Genomic DNA, 22,344 nt, shown 5'->3' on the forward strand with positions numbered 1-22,344 from the left:
TCCCCTCCGCACCCAGCAACACAGGATTCAGTGTTTGGGTAAGCAATCTCTGTAGGTGAACATTGGTCTAGGTGCTGGGAGTTCAGGGACAAGGAACCAGCCTGCCTCGTGGGCGTCTCAGGATGGCGGGAGGGACAGGTGTCAGCATGGGAGGCTGGGTGGAGACTTGGGGGAGCTTTCTGCAGCGGATCTTAGAGCTGATGGTTTAACAGAAAGGAGGTAACAGTAAAACAGCCAAGGCTGCAAAGCCATTAAGAAATGATACATGTGGCTACTTCAGATAGGAGGGAGGGGCCCGGGCCAAAACCCCAGAGATGAGCAGGTGAGGTAGGGCTGGCTCCTGAAGGCAGCAGTTTCTCCAGCTCAGTCTCCAGAGACCACCACCTGCCATCCTGACATTGACGGCACCTGGGACCCTGAGCTGAGGACCTGGATAGACTGTCCACACTCCTGGTACAGGGAGCTGCAAGACCAGCAATGGTGCTCTGAGCTATTGAGTATCAGTTATACTCTGGGGCTACAAAAAAATGAATGCAGCACACAGATCCCTGGGGGACAGCTGGGGACCTGGAAGCTTTTATAGTGTGCTTACTACAGCTACGGACTCTGCCAAGATTGTGTGTGCCTGTGGTCTACTAAACCTGCCAAGTGTGTTTACTTCCATCGCAGAAGTGTTCTTCTCCTGAGCAGAGGTGAACAGGCACTCATATCCGCCTGCCCAAATCCAGACAGCTCAACCAGACACCAGAAACCTTGTAAACCCCAGCCAGCCTGTGGGCTTCCTTCACTTACTGCCAGCTGGATTTTACCAAGTACTGTGGAGACTCCTGAATGTCACGCAGCACCAGACAGGGAGGAGCCCCAAGGTGTTTCAAGACCCTCTTCTTGCTCCATCTTCAGTGGAGCGACTCCTAAAAAAGGTAGGTGAGGTCACATCTGTTACTTAGAAAAGTTTTATTTGGGGAAACATCAGAGCACAGAACTAAAGCACCATTTGCTACTGTCTGCAGACACAGCAGCCTTGACTGTGAGCTCTGTACCCCCTTTAGATGAACGTCAGCGTCAGCGTAGTGTGGCCAAGCACCTCCCCGGAAGCACCGCCTTCAGCAGTAGGGCGAGCGTCCCACGTGGTCTTCACAAGGCTGTTTTCTGACGCCATCATCTGGTCTCAGTTTTTGGGCTTTGTGGAACAAAATTGAAGATGAACTTAATGCCTGAAGTTGTTCTTCAAAGGCTCAGTATTTTTACCAAATGACACAGCAAAAAGAACATACATATTTTTTCTTGAAAGGCTTCAGAGAAATTTTAATCATTACAAATTTAACTTAGCCAAGCACAACGGTACACGTTTAATCCCAGCACTAGGGAGGCAGAACTAAGTGGATCTCTAAGTTTGAGGCTAGCCTGGTCTATACAGAGAGTTCCAGGACGGCCAGGGCTATACAGAGAAACAAAACAACAAACAAAACAAAAACATCCACCAAAAATTCTGCAGGCTGGCTACACAAATAAACCCTATCACAACCTCCCTCACCACCCCGAAACTTCTACACAGAATGCCACTGTAGTGAACGCCCATCACACTGCAGTTAGGGCATTTGAGAAAGGCCAGCTTGTTACAAAGTGGAGCTGACTATGTTTTCCTAGGGAACGCCTGTCACACTGCAGAATCCTACTGTTTCCTCCTGTGTTGAGCAAGGAAAAAAAAGTACCTAAGACAGAAGAAACTTTGTACCTTTCAGGAACCTACGAACAATTACTGATTGAAAACTACATGCTCCAGCGACAATGTAACCCAAAGCTAAAGAGATCCAGAAACACAATAGCTCTAATTGAATGCAGGAGGGACATGAACTACAAATTAGCATCTATTATATTCCACATTTGACACAATAGCATTTGTCAATCCCTTCAAAGAGGTGTGGTTCCTTTGAGACATAAGGCGGAAATGCCAATGATCACCCAAGGAGCCGTTCATCTCAGTGCCTGAAGACAAAACATTCATTGGTAATGGCACATTTTCAGCCACAGATCCTTTAAGAGGTTTATTCTGTACCGCTGAGACCAGCATCTTAAAACCCCCACTTCCCTAGCCACTGCAAGACAACTCTGAATTTAAATAAACTCGGAGAGTGATCATGACTCATTTCACATCAGAAGCTAAGAATCACCCATGTTTCCAGGGAAAGGCTGTCTGTCTGCCACACTGCTGCTTCAGGTCAGTGGAAAGAGCCTTTCCACTCTCCTGCAGAGGACCACACGCCCATTAAATCAGAGATGCCAAAAACTATCTTCCCTTGCTTGCTCGTTCAACAAGGGGCCTGGTGAGCTCGGCTGCTGGCTTGAGCTAGTTTTAACAGCCACGAACGCTGGACCTTTGAAGATTTGTCCTGCTCCGACACAGCAGATTAAAGCAAGCAGTGTGCGTGTCCTGAAAGGTGTAGCCATCTGTCTTTCACAGAACAAAGCCACAGGAGCTAGGTCTTGGGTGGGAATGGATACATGATAAAGGTGTTTATACATGCTAAAACACACATGCAATACAGAACCACCAAACAAGGCAGGGTTTCCAGTCCCTAACATCACCACTGTGAAGCAGGGTGATGTTATGTAAGCCGTATGTTGTGGTGTCCCATGTTCCCCGCCTGCACTCCAGAGACACACAACGGGCAAGAACTCCAGAGAAAACGAGATTAATGCTAGATACTCAGTCACTCCAGGCTGGAGGCTGCCCACCTCACTCGGATTCACTTTGAGTCTAGAAAGTGAAGGGGAATAACAAAAAGACATTCTCTCAGAGGTACGCAACCATGACTCAGTTGAGCCAACATCCAGCCCAGTCTCAGGTTGAAGGCAGCAGCTTTCTCAAGGGCAAGGCACGTTCCCTTCAGTAGGACAAGCTACAAGATCTGGGTCTGTTGTAACTTTAAACACCCCACCCAGAGCTGAAGGGCCTCTACGCTGCAGAGCTCTGTGTGCCCCCTTGGTAAAATGGCAAATGTGCCAGAACACTGTTTCCAGAAAGATCTGTGCTGCTCAGGCTGCCACGCTACTGTAAGTCTGGTTTGGAAACCTCCGTAGTCCACTAAGACTTAAAACAAGGCCAGTGGCCCACAGTGGTCATTTAGGAGCTGCTATGTCTGTAATAAAGGGACAAGTGCTGACAAAAGCAGCCCCCTCATCCCTAGAGAAGGGCTCAAAGCCAGCGAGTCAGCGGGCAGAGGGGCTGCTAACTCCAGGCCAAAGTGCACCGCTGGGCATCAGTATACCAGCTCCTTGGAGCTGTAATTCAGCAGCAGCACCACGTGCCCCAGGGCTTCTCCCCATGTCCTGGAAGGAAAGTAGAGAAGCCAGCTGCAGCTCAACTGCTTAAACCAAGTTGCTGTTCTGTCTAAACTTTCGTCTAGAGGCTTTACGGCTGAAGATGGTCACCGGCCTCCTGGAAACCACCAGCTATGGAACTTAGGGCAGGGAATAGGCAAGGGGACCGGACAATATGGCTCCTCTTAACACCACAAAGGGTCTTCTGCTTTCTGGAAGTCCTTCCTGTGGGTATTCTATCATCTCTTATACCTACCCATGTCTTCACTGTGCGTTGCTAGGCTCTGACGCCCTCCATACAGGACTGCCTGCCCGTATATGTCACAGTCAGTACCAAGTCAGATGCCTGGGATGCCGTGGGTTCTACTGTAGCTCAAGAGAGAAGGGAGGGCAAACTAAACAGAGACCAAGGACCCAAGCACACATTTGACCAAAGGACTACATGTGGCTGGGCTCGGAGAGTACCCGATCTCCTAAAATATCATTCTTTATTACCTCAAGTACACGTTATGCTACAAGATGACGCTTTTTGAAAAAAAAAAAATCCATAGCCTAGAAAAAAACACTTCAAAGGTCATTTCAAAGTAAAAAAAAAAAAAAAGAACACCCCCCCCCCCCACACACACACTGTAGAGGACTGTAAAGAAATGTCTCCAACACAGCAGTATAAACATGTACAAATCAGTCCTTAGTTACCATGGCGCCCGTCACACATAACTCAACAGGAAGAAGCACCATGGAACAGCACCATTCAAATACCCAGTGCGCTCTTGAGTTCCCAACTCAGACCCTGCCACGGAAGCATAAGCAAATCTGCTTTTCTGTACATTCCCGAAGGCAGACAGCCACTCATGCAATGTCTGACTTCATCAAAACGCAATTAGATAGGGTAGACAGCTGCCCCTAAGACTGGCCAGAGGTACCCTGGGCGATTCCTGAAGGCTTCCAACAGACAAGGTGTTAGAAATGGGAAGGTCTACAGACAAAGTGAGAACGTACAGCCTGTTCACACGGTCAGAATGAGAACGGCCTTTTCCGAATTCCAAGTCAACACGCCTGTTTATAAAGCCAGGCCCTGTGGCACAGTTGTGAGCCTGGCACTTGGGAGGCCAAGCGAGGAAGACTGTCACAATTCCAAGAGCAGGCTGAGCTACAGAGCGAGACCATGTTGCAAAGAATAAACCTGTTCACAAAGCAGTGCTTACATCCGTCCTGACGTGTGTGTAATGTATTCTGTAATTCTTAACAATGCTAGAATGTTCTTCTCAAATGATCTCAATTATATAAATTAATCTGCAAGTTTAAAAGTTGTGCTCCAATATAAACAACCTGTCTCCAACCGCATCAGCTCCGTGCACAGCTCACACTGGGCAAAGCGCCCCTCCCTGTGCTTCCGTGAAACGCTGTTCTGTCTCAGATCCCTGACGACATCTATCAGTACATCTAAATTCAGATTTCCCACTGGGCTGTCTCTGAAGCCTTCCGAGAGTCACCATAGCATGACCAATACACAATCTGCCTCCTCAGCTGGGTTCAGTCGGCACGGCCTCAGCCTGCTGTGCTTGCAGAGGGCAAACAGCAGCGAGCAGAGGTTACAGGACAACAATCAGCTGAGGCTGGCGAGTGACAGGAGAGTCTGCCAGTACAGGGGCCATGACTCCAGGTCACACCCAACTTAGGGCGCTGCCGTGCACAGGCCAAGGTTGCTGGTCGGACCAGTGAGTGCTTTCCTTCTTCAACGGTCAGTAAGAGCACACAGAGGCCATTATTAAATTATACCCTGCCATGTTTATTATCATCTCATAAAACAAGACATCTCCCAGAGTGCTTGTTCTCCGGAAGCTCCAGGTCTCGCAACATGTCAGTCCAGAACGGCGTTTCTTCAAGGCTCTAGAAGGCTCTAGAAGGCTCTATGCTCTTAGCAGCCCTTTGATGAGGACCTCGGACAGAGCCCATTACTCATTTCCATATTTCGTCTTGTGGGACAGTCCTAATCCTTTCTTCAATGGCACTCGTCTTTCACAGTGACAGATGACACTTTGGCCATTGTGTCTATCGGGGACTGGTAAGACACACACCACATCACTAACAAAGACACTTTACCGCCAACTAGCTACAGGCCCAACAACGGGGCTTTGGCCGCAGAAACCACAAACTTGAAACTCAAGAACAAAACCATCAGCAGGATGCATTCAGAAGTCTCTGTCGAGAGTTCTTCTCTCCATTATTGGTTGTAGTGTCGCTGCTCAGGTCCAAATCTGTCAAAATTAAAACCACTATTTAGAAAGGAGGACTAGCAGGGAGCATGGTGCTGTTTACTCCACTGGGAGGACTTCTCACACAATACACACATTGTTTTACCGTGTCTGCTTCCTAGTCTGAAGTCAGGTTACGTCAAGAAAGTCCCTCTTTTGAGAAAGAAAGTCAAATGGTGGCTTTTGGAGTAACTCTTGGTTTTATGAGGCCTGCTCCAGAGGAGGGAATTCACACTTGTACAGTAAACACAGTACAAAGCCCACAGCTCAGGAGGTCCTAGGTTCTAGAGAGGCCAAATGGATAAGTTATCAAACTCCCTTCTATATACTGACAGTTCTACCCATAGATCAGTGCGGCCTAGGCCGGAGAACCCTTCCTTCTGTGGTGGGCAGCAGCCAGTGCAGAGACTCACAACTGGTTTAAGCTCTGAGAGCAAGTGAAGTGGCTGCTGAGCACTCAGCCCCAAATGAGACATCTATTCTAACCCCCGAACCTCTAAATCCAAGTTCTGGGAATGCCTATGAAGAGGGAAAAAAATTAAGAGCAAGGGACAGGGGGACAAAACGCTGGCTCCTGAACACGACGTGGTTGGCACCCAGCTCACTGCAGCGATGGTGACCTATACAAGACAGCCAACATGAGCAATCAACATCCTTGCAGGCAGCACTAACTGGACTCACTGGGTCATAGAAGAAAAGGAAAGGAAAGAAAAGGATATGAAGGTGGGAAGGGGCTATACTAGGGAATATATTGTGTGAAAGCTGGATATGATATCAAGATGTACTGTAAACACATATGAACTTGTCAAAGAACAAACAATCGATACTAAAAAGAACGAAAGGCAGAAGGACAAAGAGATGGGAGGTACAGACAGGAAGACAAGACAGAGACAACAAGGATGCTAGAAACAGAGGCGGGGCAGGAGACAGAGAACACGACACAGACAGAAGAACCAGAAGGTAGGTGGAGAGGAGATGGAGGAGAAGTACAGATTGACCCTTGTTTGGAAACTCGGGGTAACAGCAATCTGTTCCCACACTCTTCCCCAGGACAACACTGGGGCGATGGTCCAAGTGACAGGCAGGTGAAGACAGCCCCGACTGACACCAAGGCGTGCCTGTCCAGAGAGCCAAGCCTACCTTTGAACTCCGTCATCCGGCTCCCCTGGTCCTGTCCCTTGATCTCTGCGGACATGGGGGTCTTTCCATCAAAGACATCCATCTTGATCATGCCTAGGTTGGTCAGGAGCAGCATGGGATCGATGCCCTGCCCGTTGCTTTTAATGTTCTCCAGCACCTTAAGACACTTGTATGATTTGAGCTCACTTATGTTCTCTTCCAGAAAGAGGTTGTAGAGGCTCAAGTCGTTGTAGCCTTCAGACTTGAAATGCAGAACATCGAAAGTAGGCAGGATCTCGTAGACCTTGAGAACATCTGTCTTCTGCCGGAACGGGACGAACAGTGTGTAGATGACCACGGGGGCCAGCAGGGCGTACACGATGAGGTTGATGAAGCTGAGCAGCTGGAAGATGCCGACGGCGATGAGCTTGCACTGGAGGCGGTCGGGAATGGTGCTGTCATTGCTCAGGATGCCCGATTTGATGTTGCACAGAAACTCGTCTGACAGTGAGGAGAGGCTGAAGTAATAGCTCAAGTAGACACACGCCAGCAGGATGACGGCCAGTGTCACCAGTCGGCAGCTAATGTACTTCACGATCAAATGACTAGAGTTCTTCTTCGTCTTCAAGTACTGCTCCACGATTGGGTACTTGAAGTGACTTTCAGAGATCTCCCACAGACTGGAAAACGAAGCAAACAACAGTAACCGAGACGCTTGCCAGTCTCATATCAAATGTCAAAGGCACGGACACGGTCAACACCGGCACACTGAAAACTTCAAACGCAATGACTATAACTTCACTCAAGCACTAACGAATAAAACCACGCTTAAACCTTCTTTTTCATTTTAATATTCTAGACTTTTCAAGAGTTTATATGAGTACTTTGTCTGCATGTGTGTAGTGCCCTCAGGAACCAGAAGAGGGTGTTAGATGCCTGAGCTGGAGTTATAGGCATTTGTAAGCCAACATGTGGACTCTGGGAACCAAACTCAGGCCCTCTGCAAGAGGAATAAGTGCCCTTAACCGCTGAGTCATCTCTCCAGGCCCCCTTTTAATAGTTTAAAGACAATTTGGTTGATTAAATGTGAGTAATACTTAATAAGTTTTAGGGAAATGCCCGGTACCCAGGGCTCAATGTCTATTAAATAAATTTATCCAATCCAGAATAACAGCCGGCTTATTGTTGTTGTTTTCAAACTACAATCTCTCTCTGTGCAAGCTAATAAAAAAATTTTAAGCCCAACTAGAACACATATGTTTCTACCAGGGAGGGTTAGGGAAACTCGGGGGACCCAAATGCCATTGTTTGGGTCCCCGGCTCTCCCAGAAAAGACTGCATGACAGTGTTTATCTATTACCTAGAAACAAAAGGGTAGAAAGAGGCAAACAAAGTAGTTAATTAATAATGTTGCACAATAAAACAGAGCCTGGAATTGGACAGCTAGTTTCTGTCACCTTGATACAAGCTAGAGCACTTTTCTAAGTGGGACCTCAACTGAGAAAAGACCCATAGCAGGGGGGCCTGTGGACAAGCTTGGGCTTCATTTACTTGACTGTTGAGTGACGTGGGAGGGCCCAGGTCACTGTGGGCAGTGCCGCCCCTGGACTGGCAGTCCTGGACGCTGTAAGGAAGCAGGCTGAGCCATCCATTGAGAGCGAGCCAGTCAGCAGCTCTCCCCCACGGCCTGTGCATCAGCTCCTGCCCTGCTTGAGTTCTTGCCCTCACTCTTTCAATAATGGAATGGAATGGTGGATGGTTAGCTAAAATAATCTCTTTCCCCTTCAAGTTGCTTTTGGTCATGGTGTCTTATCACAGCAACAGAAGCCCTACGACAGGAATACGGCAAGAAGTCTTAAACATAAGACAGCTGTTGCTACTATTGCTATTACTGGCAATGACAGAGCCAGAGGAAGAACGTGACAAGGAGGGTCTCCACCTATTGGGGCCACTTCTCTCATCCCTTCCATATGTTTGATTGCCCCAGAATCCTCTGCGCTTTTCCATTACAGACATCAAAGCAAGCAAGCTCTGTTTGAGACTTTGATCTATCATCCCTCGGAGAACTACTTTCCAAAGGATGAGACCGGCCAGGGAAAGGAACACTGACCTGAGGACAGTGGGGAGGGGTTGTCCCTTGCCAGCTGGTGGCAGACACCCTACCTACCTACCCACTCTTGGCAATCAGCACTCTGGGCTAGCCCGGCAAGAGAAAGGGCAGGGAACTCATTCTAGGATGGCTACAGGCGGCCTTCTGGCGCTGTTACCTTTGCCCCACATTCTCATTCACTCCTGGCAGTCCAGGTCCATCTCTCAGGTCCAAGTCCCGGGCGCTCTTGGCAGCCTTGATGGCACGGTTGTAGACTTTGTCGAGTTCTTCCATGATGAACTTCAGATCTGAGCAGAGGTGTGGGGCTGCCGCGAAGCGCCAGAACAGCGTGGGCAGGTACAGGAGTATGGCGAACAGCAGCAGGATGTAGGGGAAGAACTGGAAAGCAAGAGCCAGCCTTGGTCAGCAGCAAGAAGCTTGGAAGCTGTCCCGACTCTGCCAGGAGCTGATCTTGTCCCCGTTTCGGAGACTCGCGAGCATTCCCTTGTCGCTCATGGACAACAGCTTGCTGCCTGTCCATTACTGTTTGTTTCAGTATTGGACCCAGAGTTGACCCTTTTTCATTCAATAGACATTAATTTGAAGGAACTGATGACCCCACAGAGAAGAATAAAAGGAGGAGGAAGAAGAGGAAGAAGAAGCACTCCCCTGTCCCACAGAATGACCCCTCAACAGAACCACAATTAAGAAACAGGTAGAGGTCACAGTGACCTTTGCTGGGTTTTGTTGTTGTTTTTATTTTTACTTGTTCTGGTTTAAAGTTCTAGTTTTCTGTTTTGCTTTTTACTTCTTTGGAATCTGGGAAAATGCCAAAGAAACATTATGAAAAACTCTGGTTTTTTCTGTCAGTGGTCTGTAAAGCAGCAGGAATAAGCGCCTAAAACCTCCAGGGTGTGGAGGGCGAGACGGTCACTGCTGGGACCGATCTATGGTGAGGCACCAGGGTTGGGGGACACAGAGCAGGGTGTCAGGATGTCAGGAGACTGAAGGATACCCTGGAACCCCGTCTGATTAGAAGCCCGGGAAGGCGGGAGCACTGGGCTCCAGTGAAGCTCAGCCTTGTGGCTTGGGCCATGAGGTCACAGGACCTCTGACCCTCAGTTTCCCCTCTCTGAAGTAGTCACGTGATACAGGTGTCATGAAGAAGAAACTGGATCACTCCCGTAAAGATGCTAAACAAGACTGATGCCTGGCCTATCATAAGCACCAGAGATCACCAGGAAAAGCTAACAACAGGGCTTCCTCCTTTGAGCCCTTCTGATGACCCACAGGCTTGTGAGGCTAGGGGAGAGGAAGCTCAGAGTGGTTTCTGGCCCTAGGTCCCAAAGCTGGCAAGTGACCCAGTTAGAATTTGACCCCCAAGCTACAACTCTGCACCCTCTATACTGTATTAGATTGCACTGTTCCAGCCCCACGGTTCACTGTAGTGACACTAGGCTCGATCTACCTGGACGCACATCCTCTCCTGACCATCTCTAAGAGCACGCAGAACCTGTGTGAGGCCTGGGTTCGGGCAGGAGGCCCAGGCAGGAGGCCTGTGCTTGTGCCTGTGCAGGAGGTCCGGGCAGGAGGCCTGTGTGAGGCCTGCAGCAGAAGGCCTGTGCAGGAGACCTGCGCTTGTGCCCGCAGCAGGAGACTGCGGCTGCAAAGGCAGTGTGCGCGTTCCCAGAGCCCTGCCAGCTTTCCCGGGGGAACGCCTTACATGTCCACAGAACACGTCAGCTGGCACAATACGAGACAGTAAAACTCCAGGCTTTGGTTTGAACCCCACAAGAGTTTCCATGGCTGTCCCCTTTCCTGATCTAGGACTTGGCCCCAGGCACCCATTACCTCTGAAGCTGTGGGTTCATAGTTCTCTTGGTTTTGTCAAAATGCCCTGGTTTTTGCTTGTTTGTCTCATTTGTTTTTGTTTTTAAATGCATGAAACAAGACATACAGGTTCACAGAGGAAATGGGTGTGCGGATCCAGTTACCAAAACATGGAGAAGTCAATTGACGTGTGCTTCTCTATCATTACCACGACACAGGCCCAGTGGACAGCCTGTTAGTACCACAGTTCTGGAGCAGAGACGAGGGAACCGCATTAGTCCAGAGAGACTGTACCTTCATTGGGTGAGGAAGCTCTTGCTGGTTGTATCCTACAGTAATTTTCAACGCTAACTCTAGTAGAAGTTAGCGAGAAATAGGCAATCATCCACTCACAAACATCCCGAAGCTCCCATGAGTCCTTCCTAGAATCCCTGATGTAACAGAAACAGAGAAAGAAACCCAGTGAACCCAAACTCGGCAGCACCCTCCAGGAGGCTGCCCTCTGGGGTTCGCACAGGATGGGGTCCTTCAGCGTTAGCCTCAACTGCACACACCGCAGGCTGGGCACGGCTGATCTAGTTTACAGTTAGCTGTGTTCATTCCATCCTTGTCTATTCTAGTCACGGTCTACTGTACAAATTAGCCTGACAGCCATGCTGATTCCTACACTGGAACAGCTAAGCACTTCCTCTGGGAGCTTTGGGCAGCTCTATTTTAGCTTGGGCTTCTGAAATAGTTTTATAGGTCATGCTCTTTTGGGGGTTATTTGAATAACAGCATTTACCTTGGACTGTTCCCCCAAAGTAACAGTGTACATACAATCTGTGAAACACACCCAAGGAGTGTGGCATGGAGCCTCAAGGGCAAGAGAGCGCAGTGCACTGTAATTGGGAAAATGAGTGTTTAAGGATCTACATGGAGAGCACTTGCTGTTTCCCAAATGCCCGTGCAGTCTGGCTGCCCCTGCAGGAACGTATAGAAATGCCTTGCTCTCCTTGCAGCCTGGCTGCCCCTGCAGGAACGTATAGAAATGCCTTGCTCTCCTTGCAGCCTGGCTGCCCCTGCAGGAACATATAGAAATGCCTTGTTCGTTAGTTTTCCCACACCCATGAAAAACAAAGGGCCATTCTGCATGTCTTTAACATGGCATTCAAATCAACTCAACTGCAATATGAATCCAAACAGTGTTAGTTAAATTATAGACTTTACAATCCTTTTGCCAGAGTAAGAACATGGAGAATCGCCAAGGTGTCTGCATGAGGAGAAAGCTTTGTTGCCAGTGCTGCCTGCTCCACGTTAGGACTGGGGTGCACATCACTCTGCGCTCTGACTGTACCCCTTGGTACAATGTCCTGACTGGTTGGCACTGCGTTCTTCCCAAGACAGTGAGACCCTCTCGGAGAACCAAGAGGCTGCTCCACCTGCTTCTCTCAGCCTGTTGACTTTCAAATTTGTTTTTCCTGGAAGGGGCTGGGGGTCACATGACCTCTGTGTGGAAGGAGCCTGAGGTTACCCAGAACAACTACCTCCATGGTCTGACTTTTCATTTAAGGCAAAGATCCATGCAAAGGGATATGCCGCCTGTCTTACAGGGTTAAATGGACGACGGGATGTGGACTCAGAAACATTCCTAGCACCTGCCCTGTGTCAGGCAGTGACAGGGTGCACACCCCACACCTGCCCTCCAGGTTCAAGTAGCGCCATCTCACCAAAGATCATATAGCCCAACAATCAGAAATCAAAACACAGCGGAGCCGCAAAGTGTAAGTACTTAGCACAGAGAAAACAGAAAAGACCCTAGAGAAAGAGGTCAGAACCGTCACAAGAGAGCAGAGCCTACTGCTTACTGCGCTGTGAAGCACATGAGAGAGAAAGAGCAAACGAAACTAGAAGTCTGAACGCAGTTCTCCTCCTCTGTGGACCTTAGAGCGTCTGCTTCCTTCTGCCTGGAAGCTGAACACAGTTCTCCTCCTCTGCGGACCTTAGAGCATCTGCTTCCTTCTGCCTGGAAGCTTCTGTCTGGGGAGCGCTCACCTCTGCCTGGAAGCTTCAGTCTGGGGAGCGCTCACCTCTGCCTGGAAGCTTCAGTCTGGGGAGCTCTCACCTCTGCCTGGAAGCTTCAGTCTGGGGAGCTCTCACCTCTGTCTGGAAGTTTTTGTTTGGTGAGTTCTCACCCACCCAACATAAATACCATAAATAACAGAGACACGAGCGAGGGAGGACAGAAGGGTTGGAGCTGAATGATTGACAGAGGGTGAATAGGATCTCCTGAAAATCCAAGAACGAGGGCTGGAAAGATGGCTCGGTGGTTAAGAGGACCCCAGGTTGATTCTCAGCATTCACATGGTGTTGCAAAACTGGAGTTACATGTCTGTAACTCCAGTTACAGGGAATCTGACCTTTGCTGGGAACCGGGCAGGTTCATGGTGCACAGGCATACATGAAGACAAAAAGAAAAAAAACCCACATAAAATAAATAAATAGACTAAAACAAAACAAAATCAAGAACCCCTTGAGTGTGAAACTGCTCAGAACTAAGGTTGTGGCAGACTACAGACCACGGCAGATACAGACCAGAGGCGGAGGGTCTAGGGAGTGGAGACCTGTGCCTACCACCCGAGGAACAGGTATGGCAGAGTCCTCTCTCATCTCTATCAGCACTTCCCCTTAGGTCTACAGATCCAGGAGAGACCAAACCCTGCTGTGGAGTTTGCTCTGGTCTGTGGTGCTTGTCACAGAGGTTCTAGGGAACATCAAACGTCCGTAAGCTAGCAACTGAACTATGAAGGCCCCACCCCGACACCGAACACAGCGGGAGACACTGGTAGGGAGCATGATCAAAAATGCCTTGGCAAAACAACAAAGCAATTCAGAGAATGTGCAGAGGTGGCAAGGCAGGTGGCCACTGCAGCAGAAGTGATGGGACCAGAGAGAGCCGAGCAGAGCAAGGACACTTGCGTGACACAAAAGGCAGAAGCCCTGAGGACTATGGTGGCCTCTGGCCCATGAGGGGTGGGGCCCATGCAGGGGTGGGGGCGCTGGCACTGGCAGCCGACGTGTGCACAGGAGAGAAGAGGGAGGGGCGTGGGAGGCAGATCTAAACTGGGAGAAGAAGCCCCTGGGGGAGATCTGCAGTAGCCACGGAGAGCAAGGGAGGCATAGGGCTTGTGACTCAGGACTGGACAGCACACAGCCGGAGCCCAGCATACAACAGCGGAGATGACCCCAGGGAATGGGGAAACCAGAAAGAGGACCCAGCTGTGGTCCTGTAACATCTCAGAGTCAGACAAAGAATGAATAGCAGATGGGACAGGTCAGAAAGTAGGACGTAGGTAAAACAAGATCATCTTGGACTTGGGGATATGAAATACAAGGGTGTGAAGGATGCCGGCACTGGCTGTGGTATGTTCACATAAAAACTCACTTAAAGACAGTTCCAAGTACGGGGAATAAAGAAGGGAGCCATCCACCCTGAACGGTGGTACAGAATGCAGACAGTAAAGACATCAGGGCGAAGACAACCGGGTGGGTGGCATCTGAGGGTGGGTACCACTCAGAGAGTCCTGAAGAGGACAGCGAACTCAATCTACATGGAAGACGGAAAGGACCGAGCCAGGAGAATTGGAGCCACATACATGCAAGGGGTGAAGCCTGCAGGAAACCACATGCTCCCGTGTGCTCGGCCCTGTGTGAGGGCACTTTAGGATTGCAGACCAGACAAAGGGTCCCTGCGCAGTGCTAAGACTTTGGGAACCACACTGTTCCTGTGGCTGCCATTCCCTCGGCTGCAGACTGTGAAAACTGTGTGGGCTAATGCGTAAGGATGCCACCAGTTTAAAACATTATTTGAAGAGAGCCTGGGTTTGGCTTGAGAACATGTGGCGTCCCAGTTTGCCAACCTGACCAGTGCCTTCGCTATTATTCCTGGAGCGGCTAGCATCTCTTTGATCGCTAACTCTGTCAACTTGACATAGCCTAGGACAGTGGTTTTCAACTCGTGGGTCACGACCTTGCTGTGGAATAGCCTTTCTGTACACTGTGAAGATTTGTCACGGGTTGGTTTAATAAAGAAGCTGACTAGTCAGTAGCTGAACAGGATAAGGTGAGGCGGGAAAGTCAACCTGAGAATGGAGAAAGGGTGGAACAGAGGGGCGGACAGCAGACGCAGGGTGAGGTGAGATGAACATGCAACGTAAGAAAAGGTACCACCACGTGGCAAAGCACAGATAAGAAATATGGGCTAATTTAAACATAAGAGTCAGCTAGTAACAAGTCTAGCTACAGGCCGAGCATTCTCAATTAATATTAAGCCTCCATGCTAGTAATTTAGGAGCAAGCTGGTGGGACAGGAAAACTCCGCCTACACGACCCTTTCATGGGGTTGCCTATTGGATGTCCTGCACGCCAGATATTTATGACACAATTCCTAACAGTAGCAAAGTTGGTAATGAAGGAGCATGGAAATAATTTTATGGTTGGGGGTCACCACAGCATGAGAAAATGTCCCCACTGTGACGGACTATATATAACCTGGAAGTGTACACCAACATAAGCCACCTCTCCCCTAAGTTGCTTTCTGCCAAGGTATCATAGCAACAGAAATGAAACTAAAACACAGACTCGCAGGCCCTCGGGGACGACATCTGCCTGGGCACACGCTATTTAAGGAACACCAGTCTTAATTGATGGTGCCCGGTCAGGGCTCCAAGCCAGGCAGGCCAGCAGCACAGCTATATTCCTGGCCTTATCCCCCCACCCCCCCCCTTAGTGTTAAAAGTTCCACCCTAGCATGTGGGTGGGGCTCAGATCCCTTGCTTGCATATCTTCCAGGTAATGCCACAGGCTTCATGTGAATCCTCCCACTAGGTCTCTGACTCCACATTAGAAAGCTATTTTGTCTGCTTTGTTAAGTACTTTTTATTCTTATTGTTTCTTTCTTTTAAGGACTCTGTTTCAAAGCGAAACCTCACTAATCTTTGCCGACAAGCTGGACAGGAATGACTGGAGAGTTCACCAGTCTTAGAGCGCCCCCTGCTGGCCTCCTGTATGCATGCACATGGGCCACCAAAATCCCAGCTCTTAGCGCCACAGCAAGCCATCAGCAGTGAATGAAGTGAAGCCCCCCCCCCCCCCCCCCCCCCCCCCCCCGGTCCACAGTGACAGTCACTTACACATTACACTGAAGAATGTCTTTGGGGGGTGTGAATCTCCTGGTTTAGCTGGCATTGAATTGAGACATGTTTAAATAAACTCCAGGCTGTGGGCAAGCACCTGGAGACCCTAGGCAGGACACACATGCTGCCCCCCCCCCCCCACCTCTCTCCCACAGATTCGTCACCGACTGCCACAGTGAGCCCCCTAGGAAAGGGGTTTTAGAAGATGTTCTGGGCAAAGGGGTTTTATGTCCTGAAAATTTCCCCATGTTTTTGTTTAAAACTACATCAACTCATCCTATTGTACGGTTATTTAATGTGTAAGTTGTACCACTGTAAAGTATGTTTACTTTTTTAAAAAGTTTTCCAGTTTTACATTAGTTACCTACCTAGTTTGCTTGTTTCTTCTCTCTCTCCTTCCCCTCCCTCCCTCTCTCTCATTCTCACTTCACACACACCCCGCCCCCCAGACAGGGTTTCTCTGTGTAACAACCCTGGCTGTCCTGGAACTCGCTCTGTAGACCAGGCTGGTCTTCAGCTCACAGAGATCCGCCTGCTTCTGCCTCCCGAGTACTGGGATTGAGATGTGTGCTACTACTGCCCAGCTTAGGTTAACTATGTTTCTAGATTTTACTTTTAAACATTAAACATTATTTATTTACTTAGACATTATTTTATCTTTAAACGTTCAGTGTGGGGTACAGGAACTGATTACCACATCTGTGCCCAACTCAAGAAGCCACATCCTTATTCCATCTACATGGGCTATTTCCCAGTTAGAGACAATCCTGATTTCTTTTACATATTAGACTTGTTTTATTTTTAGTTATGTGTGTGAAGTGTGTATATCATGTATGTGCGGGTGCTTATAAAGGCCAAAAGATGGGATCAGATCCCCTGGAATAGAGCTACAGGCAGTCATGAGCTAGCTGGTGTGGGAACTGGGAACCAAGCTAAGGGCCTCCGAAAAGCGGTACAGGCTCTAAACCACAGTCCCATCTCTTCAGCCCCAAACCATGTTTTGTAAAGTCTGCTCTTTTCCTGGAGCATTGCAATCAAGTTCTACACCCTGACAGTCTAAGTCTTCTCTGACAGTTCTGTAAGCTAAGATGCTCCCGCCAAGGGCCCTGGGGCTGTCCTTCCTTGCCCCTCCCAGTACCCCTTGGTTACAGAACACCTTCCCCACAAGTATTCCTACATGATCTCGCATCTATGCGTGCCTATGGCCAAGTTCATTCCTTGTATGAGGACACCTGCCATAGTGGAGGCGGAGCCTACCCAACCCCAGGATGGCATCTCCTAAGTCACTGACTATATCAATAGTAGATCTGTTTCGATAAAGTCATATCTAAGGTGCACAGGGTTAGGAAAACAACATAATCTTGTAGGGGACACAATTCAACCTTGTAGGTCACCTTGGTCTCAGTCCCCAGTACACCCCTGGCAGCATGTGGCACAGGCTGCTGTGCTGACAAGCTGACACTTAGAGCACCAGCTCTTTACGCCTGCAGTATGCCTTTCTGTCTGTCTCTCCACGACACTGTCTTCTGTGGGCTCCTCTTCAGCTAGATGGCCCCCTTACTCATCAGCGTGGCACAGCCTACAGTTACCCAATGGGGGAGCCCCAAATGAGGAATGAGGAAGTGCTTAGATTAGCTCGGCCTGTGGGCACATTTTGAGGGAACTGTTGTGATTACTAGGTGATGTAGGAAGAGCCAGCCTACTGTGGGCAACACCACTGCCTGGGCAGGGGGGCATAGGTGTATAGGAAAGCTAGGCAAGAGCCTGCATAGGAGTCAGAGAGCTAGCCAGCAGTGTCCTTTCACAGTTCCTGTCTTAAGCTCCTGCCCTCAGAACCTTCAATGGCCGATTATAACCTCGAAGTGGAAGCCAAACCAATGCTTGCCCCCCATGTTGCTTTGGTCAGTGTTTATCCCAACTGAAACAGACCCCATTGCGTCTACACCCACCCTAGAGTAATCTCCTGGCTTCCATACCAAATTCCCGATAGATGCCCATGCACTGAGAACCGTCTTTCCTATCCACTAGGGGCCCAGCGGCCACAGAGCAGCTCTAGTTAATAGCCGAGCAGCCATCCCCTTCTCTTCCTCCGAGTTCCCGCATCCCGAGCCAATCCTGGGCCACACCCAGGCTCTCATCCTCCCCTGCTAAGTCTCCATGTTCCAATAGCACATCTTTCTGGCCCTAGCTCCTCAGATACGTGGAATGTCGTCTTCCTGTGTCCCCAGGCATGCTATCCCGGGAGGAGTGTGTGGGGCTGATTAACTGCTAACTAGTTACGAGCTCACTGCCTGTTGCCCTGGTGTGACTTCACCGTCCAGTTGTCCACAGTGAGTCTGCTGGCCCCGGCACAGGCTCTCAATATCCCCTTTCAGGATCTCACGGTGTCACCTTGTAGCTGGCTACATGGCAGCAAGCCCTGCTTGCTTTTGCACTTCCCCACCTCAGAAACACCCACTTGCCTCGCCTGCTCTGAGCCTGGCTCTCCCCATCCTGCCTCTCTTCCTTCCCAATCTAAACTCTCCTTTTGTGTCTGGCTAGTGGCCCTCCCTGTCTCCCCTCCTGCTGACCAGAAGTTCCTCTGTGCCTGGCTAGGTTTTCTCAGCCTCTCCTCCAACCACTGCCTAGGACCCACTGGCCCATGAAGGCTCCCTACCTGGGACGGCTGCCTTCGTGGCCCGCCATGGTCTCGTGCCTGCTGCCCACTGCCGCCACTCAGGGACCTACTCTTAGAAACCAAGCACCGCTCAGGAACATACAGTGGCCCCGCTGATGCAACACCTGTTTGGGACTCCGTCTCTGCAACCTCGCCTCCATCCTGGTCTACATCAGGACAGGCATGTCCGGGGGATGCTTCACTGCTACGCTCCCAGGCCAGTGGTCCTCAACCTTCCTAATGCTGCAACACTTTAATACAGCTCCTCGTGTTGTGGTGACACCAACCATAAAACTACTTCATTGCTACTTCATAACTGTAATTTTGCTACTGTTATGAATCATGATGTAAATATCGGATATGCAGGCTATTCTGGGGTGGCGACCCACTGGTTGAGATCCGCTGCCCCGGTCAGTGCCTCAGTGGTTGGTGGTTCAGCATCTCTGGTCTCTTCTCCAGCCTCTCATCCCCTCCTTCTCTGGACTCTCATCACAAGTGCAGTCTTTCTGGACACGAAGCTTTCGCCCTGTTCCCGCCCAATTTGTTACCTCTGCCCACAGGAAGAGCATATCCTCTAAGGAAAAGGCCACTTGCTCTTCTAAAGCATCACCCTCATTTCTTACACACACACACACACACACACACACACACGTACGCACGCACGCACGCACACACACACGCACACACACCCAGGAGCTCCAAGGATTAACAGCACACAGGCCTGGCTGCACCCCAGCAGCAGGGGGATTCAGGAGCTCATAGCTCAGTCTGCAAGCTTGTCCCTGGTTCAGGGAAAAACCACTCTTTCCCCTTTCTGTCTTGGTTTCTAATTATTCTCTTGCGTGTTCATTTCAGCACCAGTGAACTCTGAGAATCTGACATGCCATCTGTGGCCCACTGCTACTGTGAGAACCATCTGGACTTTTCTTGCTCTAACAAGCCCACAGTGGCTGTCATCCCATTATGCAATCCCAGCCACAGTCTGAGTTCAGCCAACGCCAACCCAGAGACTGTACGGCTTGTGCTTCCACAATGACATTTTAACATGGACTTAAACTACAGAAGCATGGGCTGAAATTTACAAAGGTTCTTTATTTTTAAATGATTTATTCCTTTTACTTTACTTTTTTATTTTCTGTGCATTAGCATTTTGCCTACAATGACGTCAGTGTGAGGATGTCAGATCTCCTGGAACTGGAGTTATAGACAGGTGTGAGCTGCCTTGTGGGTGCTGAGAACTGGATCTGGGTCCTCTGGAAGAACAGCCAGTGCTCTTAATCACTGAGCCATCTCTCCAGTCCCCCAAACAAAGGTTCTTATCCCCTGCAAGTGTGTCTGCTTATGCTGAAGGTCCTGACACCGTGGTAGAGTGACATACTGACCAGTAAATCATGCAACGTGGACAAGGGCCCACCCAGCACCCGGGCTGCAAATCAAAGGGAAAAGCCCAACCCAGCCACCGTGTGGTGTCCTCTGTGCCAAATGTGCAATGAACAGGTGTGGGGGAGGCAGGTCAGAGCCAGCGCGAGTCACTGTGTGCAGAAAGAGGTCTATTTAGAAGACCACGGACTGGGTGTTCAGGGAGTCAAGGCAGCGGAGGATCTACGGTCAGTTCTAGCAGTGTAGAAGCTACCACGTGCATTCTGCAGGAAATGTGAGCATCAGAGGACACAAATGTTCTACTTATTGTTATGAAGGGCAAAAGAACCAGCAGATGAAGGGCAGGCTGAAGCAGAGCCCTGCTGTTGTGTGTACAGCGAAGACCCAAGGTGTCACCATCATCACTCAGAGAAGACCCAGAGTGTCACAGAGAAGACCCAAGACATCACATTCTCTCTCACAGAGAAGACCTGAGATGTTACATCCTTACTCACAGAGAAGACCTAAGGTGTGACATCACCACTGCCAGAGAAGACTGACGGTGTCAAGCTGCCATGTAAGAGTGTTAAGAGTGTTCTTCTGCACACAGCTAGGCTCAGCTGTAGCTTCTTACTGTCCAGTTCCTGCACACTCCCACCCTACAGTGCCCTACCCCCTTGTAATGGTCTGTTCTGTCCCTTTAAGAGACGAGCCCCCCCCCCCCCCACTGTCTACCACCCAGGCAGGCAGATCTTCCTTCCACTTCCAGTCTGAGCCCTTCCTTTCTGTCTCTCTCCCAAAGAGGTAGCTGCTGCTGTGGCACCTCTCCTCTCCCCTCCCCCCCACCATTTCTCTCTCTCTCTCTCTCTGCTCTTCCCCTTCTCCCCTTCCCCTTCCATAACCCACTAAATAAATACCCAACCTCACCCTGCATGGCGTGCCTATCCATCTGCCTCTCACCTGCTGCGGCTGTGGCTCCTCATGGGACTGGCTGCTCCATCTCTGTCTCACCATGCGGCTCCTCATGGGACTGGCTGCTCCATCTCTGTCTCTCACTCACCCTGCGGCTCCCTGCCTGGGACTTGCTGCTCTCGGCCTCTCACCCCACCACACAGGTGGTGCCTAACAGGTCTCTGTATCCCACCCTCCATGGCTGCAGCTCCAAGGACTCTCACCCTCCATGCGGCTCCCTGCCTAGGACCCACTGGCCCATGAAGGCTCCCTGCCTGGGACGGCTGCCTTCGTGGCCCGCCATGGTCTCGTGCCTGCTGCCCACTGCCGCCACTCAGGGACCTACAGCATTTTATTTTTACCATAACACATGCCCCACCAGAAACCCATCAAGAGTTGTGTACCCGGGATTCATGACCAGGCTTCTAGGTGCTTCAGCAACACAGTGGCCAGAAGCAACTCAACTATGTGTTAGGCTTTACTTTTGTTACAAACAAGGCTCTGGCCAATGTTCAAACCCCAGCTCTGCTTATCTGGGTGTTCAAAAGGTAGTGAGGGCCCACCATGGGCCAGACTTTCTGCAGGGGAATTAAGGACACAAAAGAAACAAAGATGTATAAGATGCCTGAAAACCTGAAATTTGGAGAGCGCCTATCTGATGCCGTCACTGCTGTGGCTTCTCCAGTGTGCATGGCCTTGGGGGGCACAGCCCTTCCAGGCCTCCATGTCTGTATCCGGAAAGCAAGCACAGCAGGTGTGACCATATCTCCTTACCTTGTGCAGCCAAAGTGGGAGGTTTCCAGACTCGCTCTGCAGGGAACTCTTCTGCTGTACAGCCGCCCAACAGTAGGAATCCACAAAGGAAGCCTGTCGCCAGGAGAAAGAGCTTGGGGAGAAGCAGCTTATCTGGGTACCTGGGAAGCAAAGGAGAGAGTTCCAGATGAATGAAGCTCTGGACCTGCACCTCCCTGATCCCCACTGATGCCCAAGTCAATGCTTCCTGCACTGTGAGTCATAACATCACATACCAACGGAATGTGACCATCAAAAACTTTTGACAGTGAAAGGTTTCTGAACATGACCAAAAACTCAAAGTCAAAAGGGTAACAAATGCAGGGGTTTCTGGAAGTGCTCATCCATGCAGTGCCACGCAGCTTCACAGCAGCCTGGATTCTAAACACACAGCAAACACTTAGCACTATGCTACACCCTGAATGCGGCCTGAAGCACCTCAGCTCACAGCCAAGCCTACTGTATGCTATTGTAATAGTTTTTTGTTTGTTTGTTTTTTGTCTACTTGACAAGGTAGAGTCATGTAGGAAGAGGAAAGCCGGCCGAGGAATGACGTCTATCAGACTGGCTGTGGCCATGTCTGGGGGCCTTTCCTTAATGATGTGGGAAGACTCAGCCCATTGTGGGAGGTGCCAACCGTGGGCAGGCAGGTGGGCCTGGATCATATGTAAAAGGTAACTGAACAAGTCAGGAGGAGAAAGCCAGTGGGCAGCACCCTCCAAGGCCTCTGCTTCAGTTCTTGCTCCCAGGTTCCTGCCCTGACTTCCCTCAGTGATGGAATATGATACGGAAGTGTAA

General features: G+C 50.0%; 1 protein-coding gene across 2 annotated transcripts in view; it reads right to left on the bottom strand.

Annotated features, from left to right (window-relative positions):
* Positions 1-945: 945 nt before the first annotated feature.
* The window catches only part of Panx1 (pannexin 1), a 43,787-nt gene continuing 22,388 nt past the window's right edge, over positions 946-22,344 (bottom strand). Inside the window, exons 2-6 of one of the 2 annotated variants that reach the window (XR_005974751.1) lie at positions 21,529-21,668; positions 8,963-9,183; positions 6,717-7,375; positions 4,321-5,579; positions 946-1,180 (exon numbers count right to left, since the gene is read on the bottom strand). Coding sequence is in view for 1 of the 2 variants with exons in the window: in XM_041657379.1 (XP_041513313.1) it covers positions 5,500-5,579; positions 6,717-7,375; positions 8,963-9,183; positions 21,529-21,668 (1,100 nt within the window). In the remaining variant the exon portion in view is untranslated. Of the gene's footprint in view, positions 5,580-6,716; positions 7,376-8,962; positions 9,184-21,528; positions 21,669-22,344 lie in introns of both variants that reach the window. The other variant, XM_041657379.1, reaches the window with a different exon arrangement.

Source organism: Microtus oregoni, unplaced genomic scaffold, assembly GCF_018167655.1.
Source record: "Microtus oregoni isolate MIOR12 unplaced genomic scaffold, Mior012 000008F_ref0000371, whole genome shotgun sequence".
Lineage (NCBI taxonomy): Eukaryota > Metazoa > Chordata > Mammalia > Rodentia > Cricetidae > Microtus > Microtus oregoni.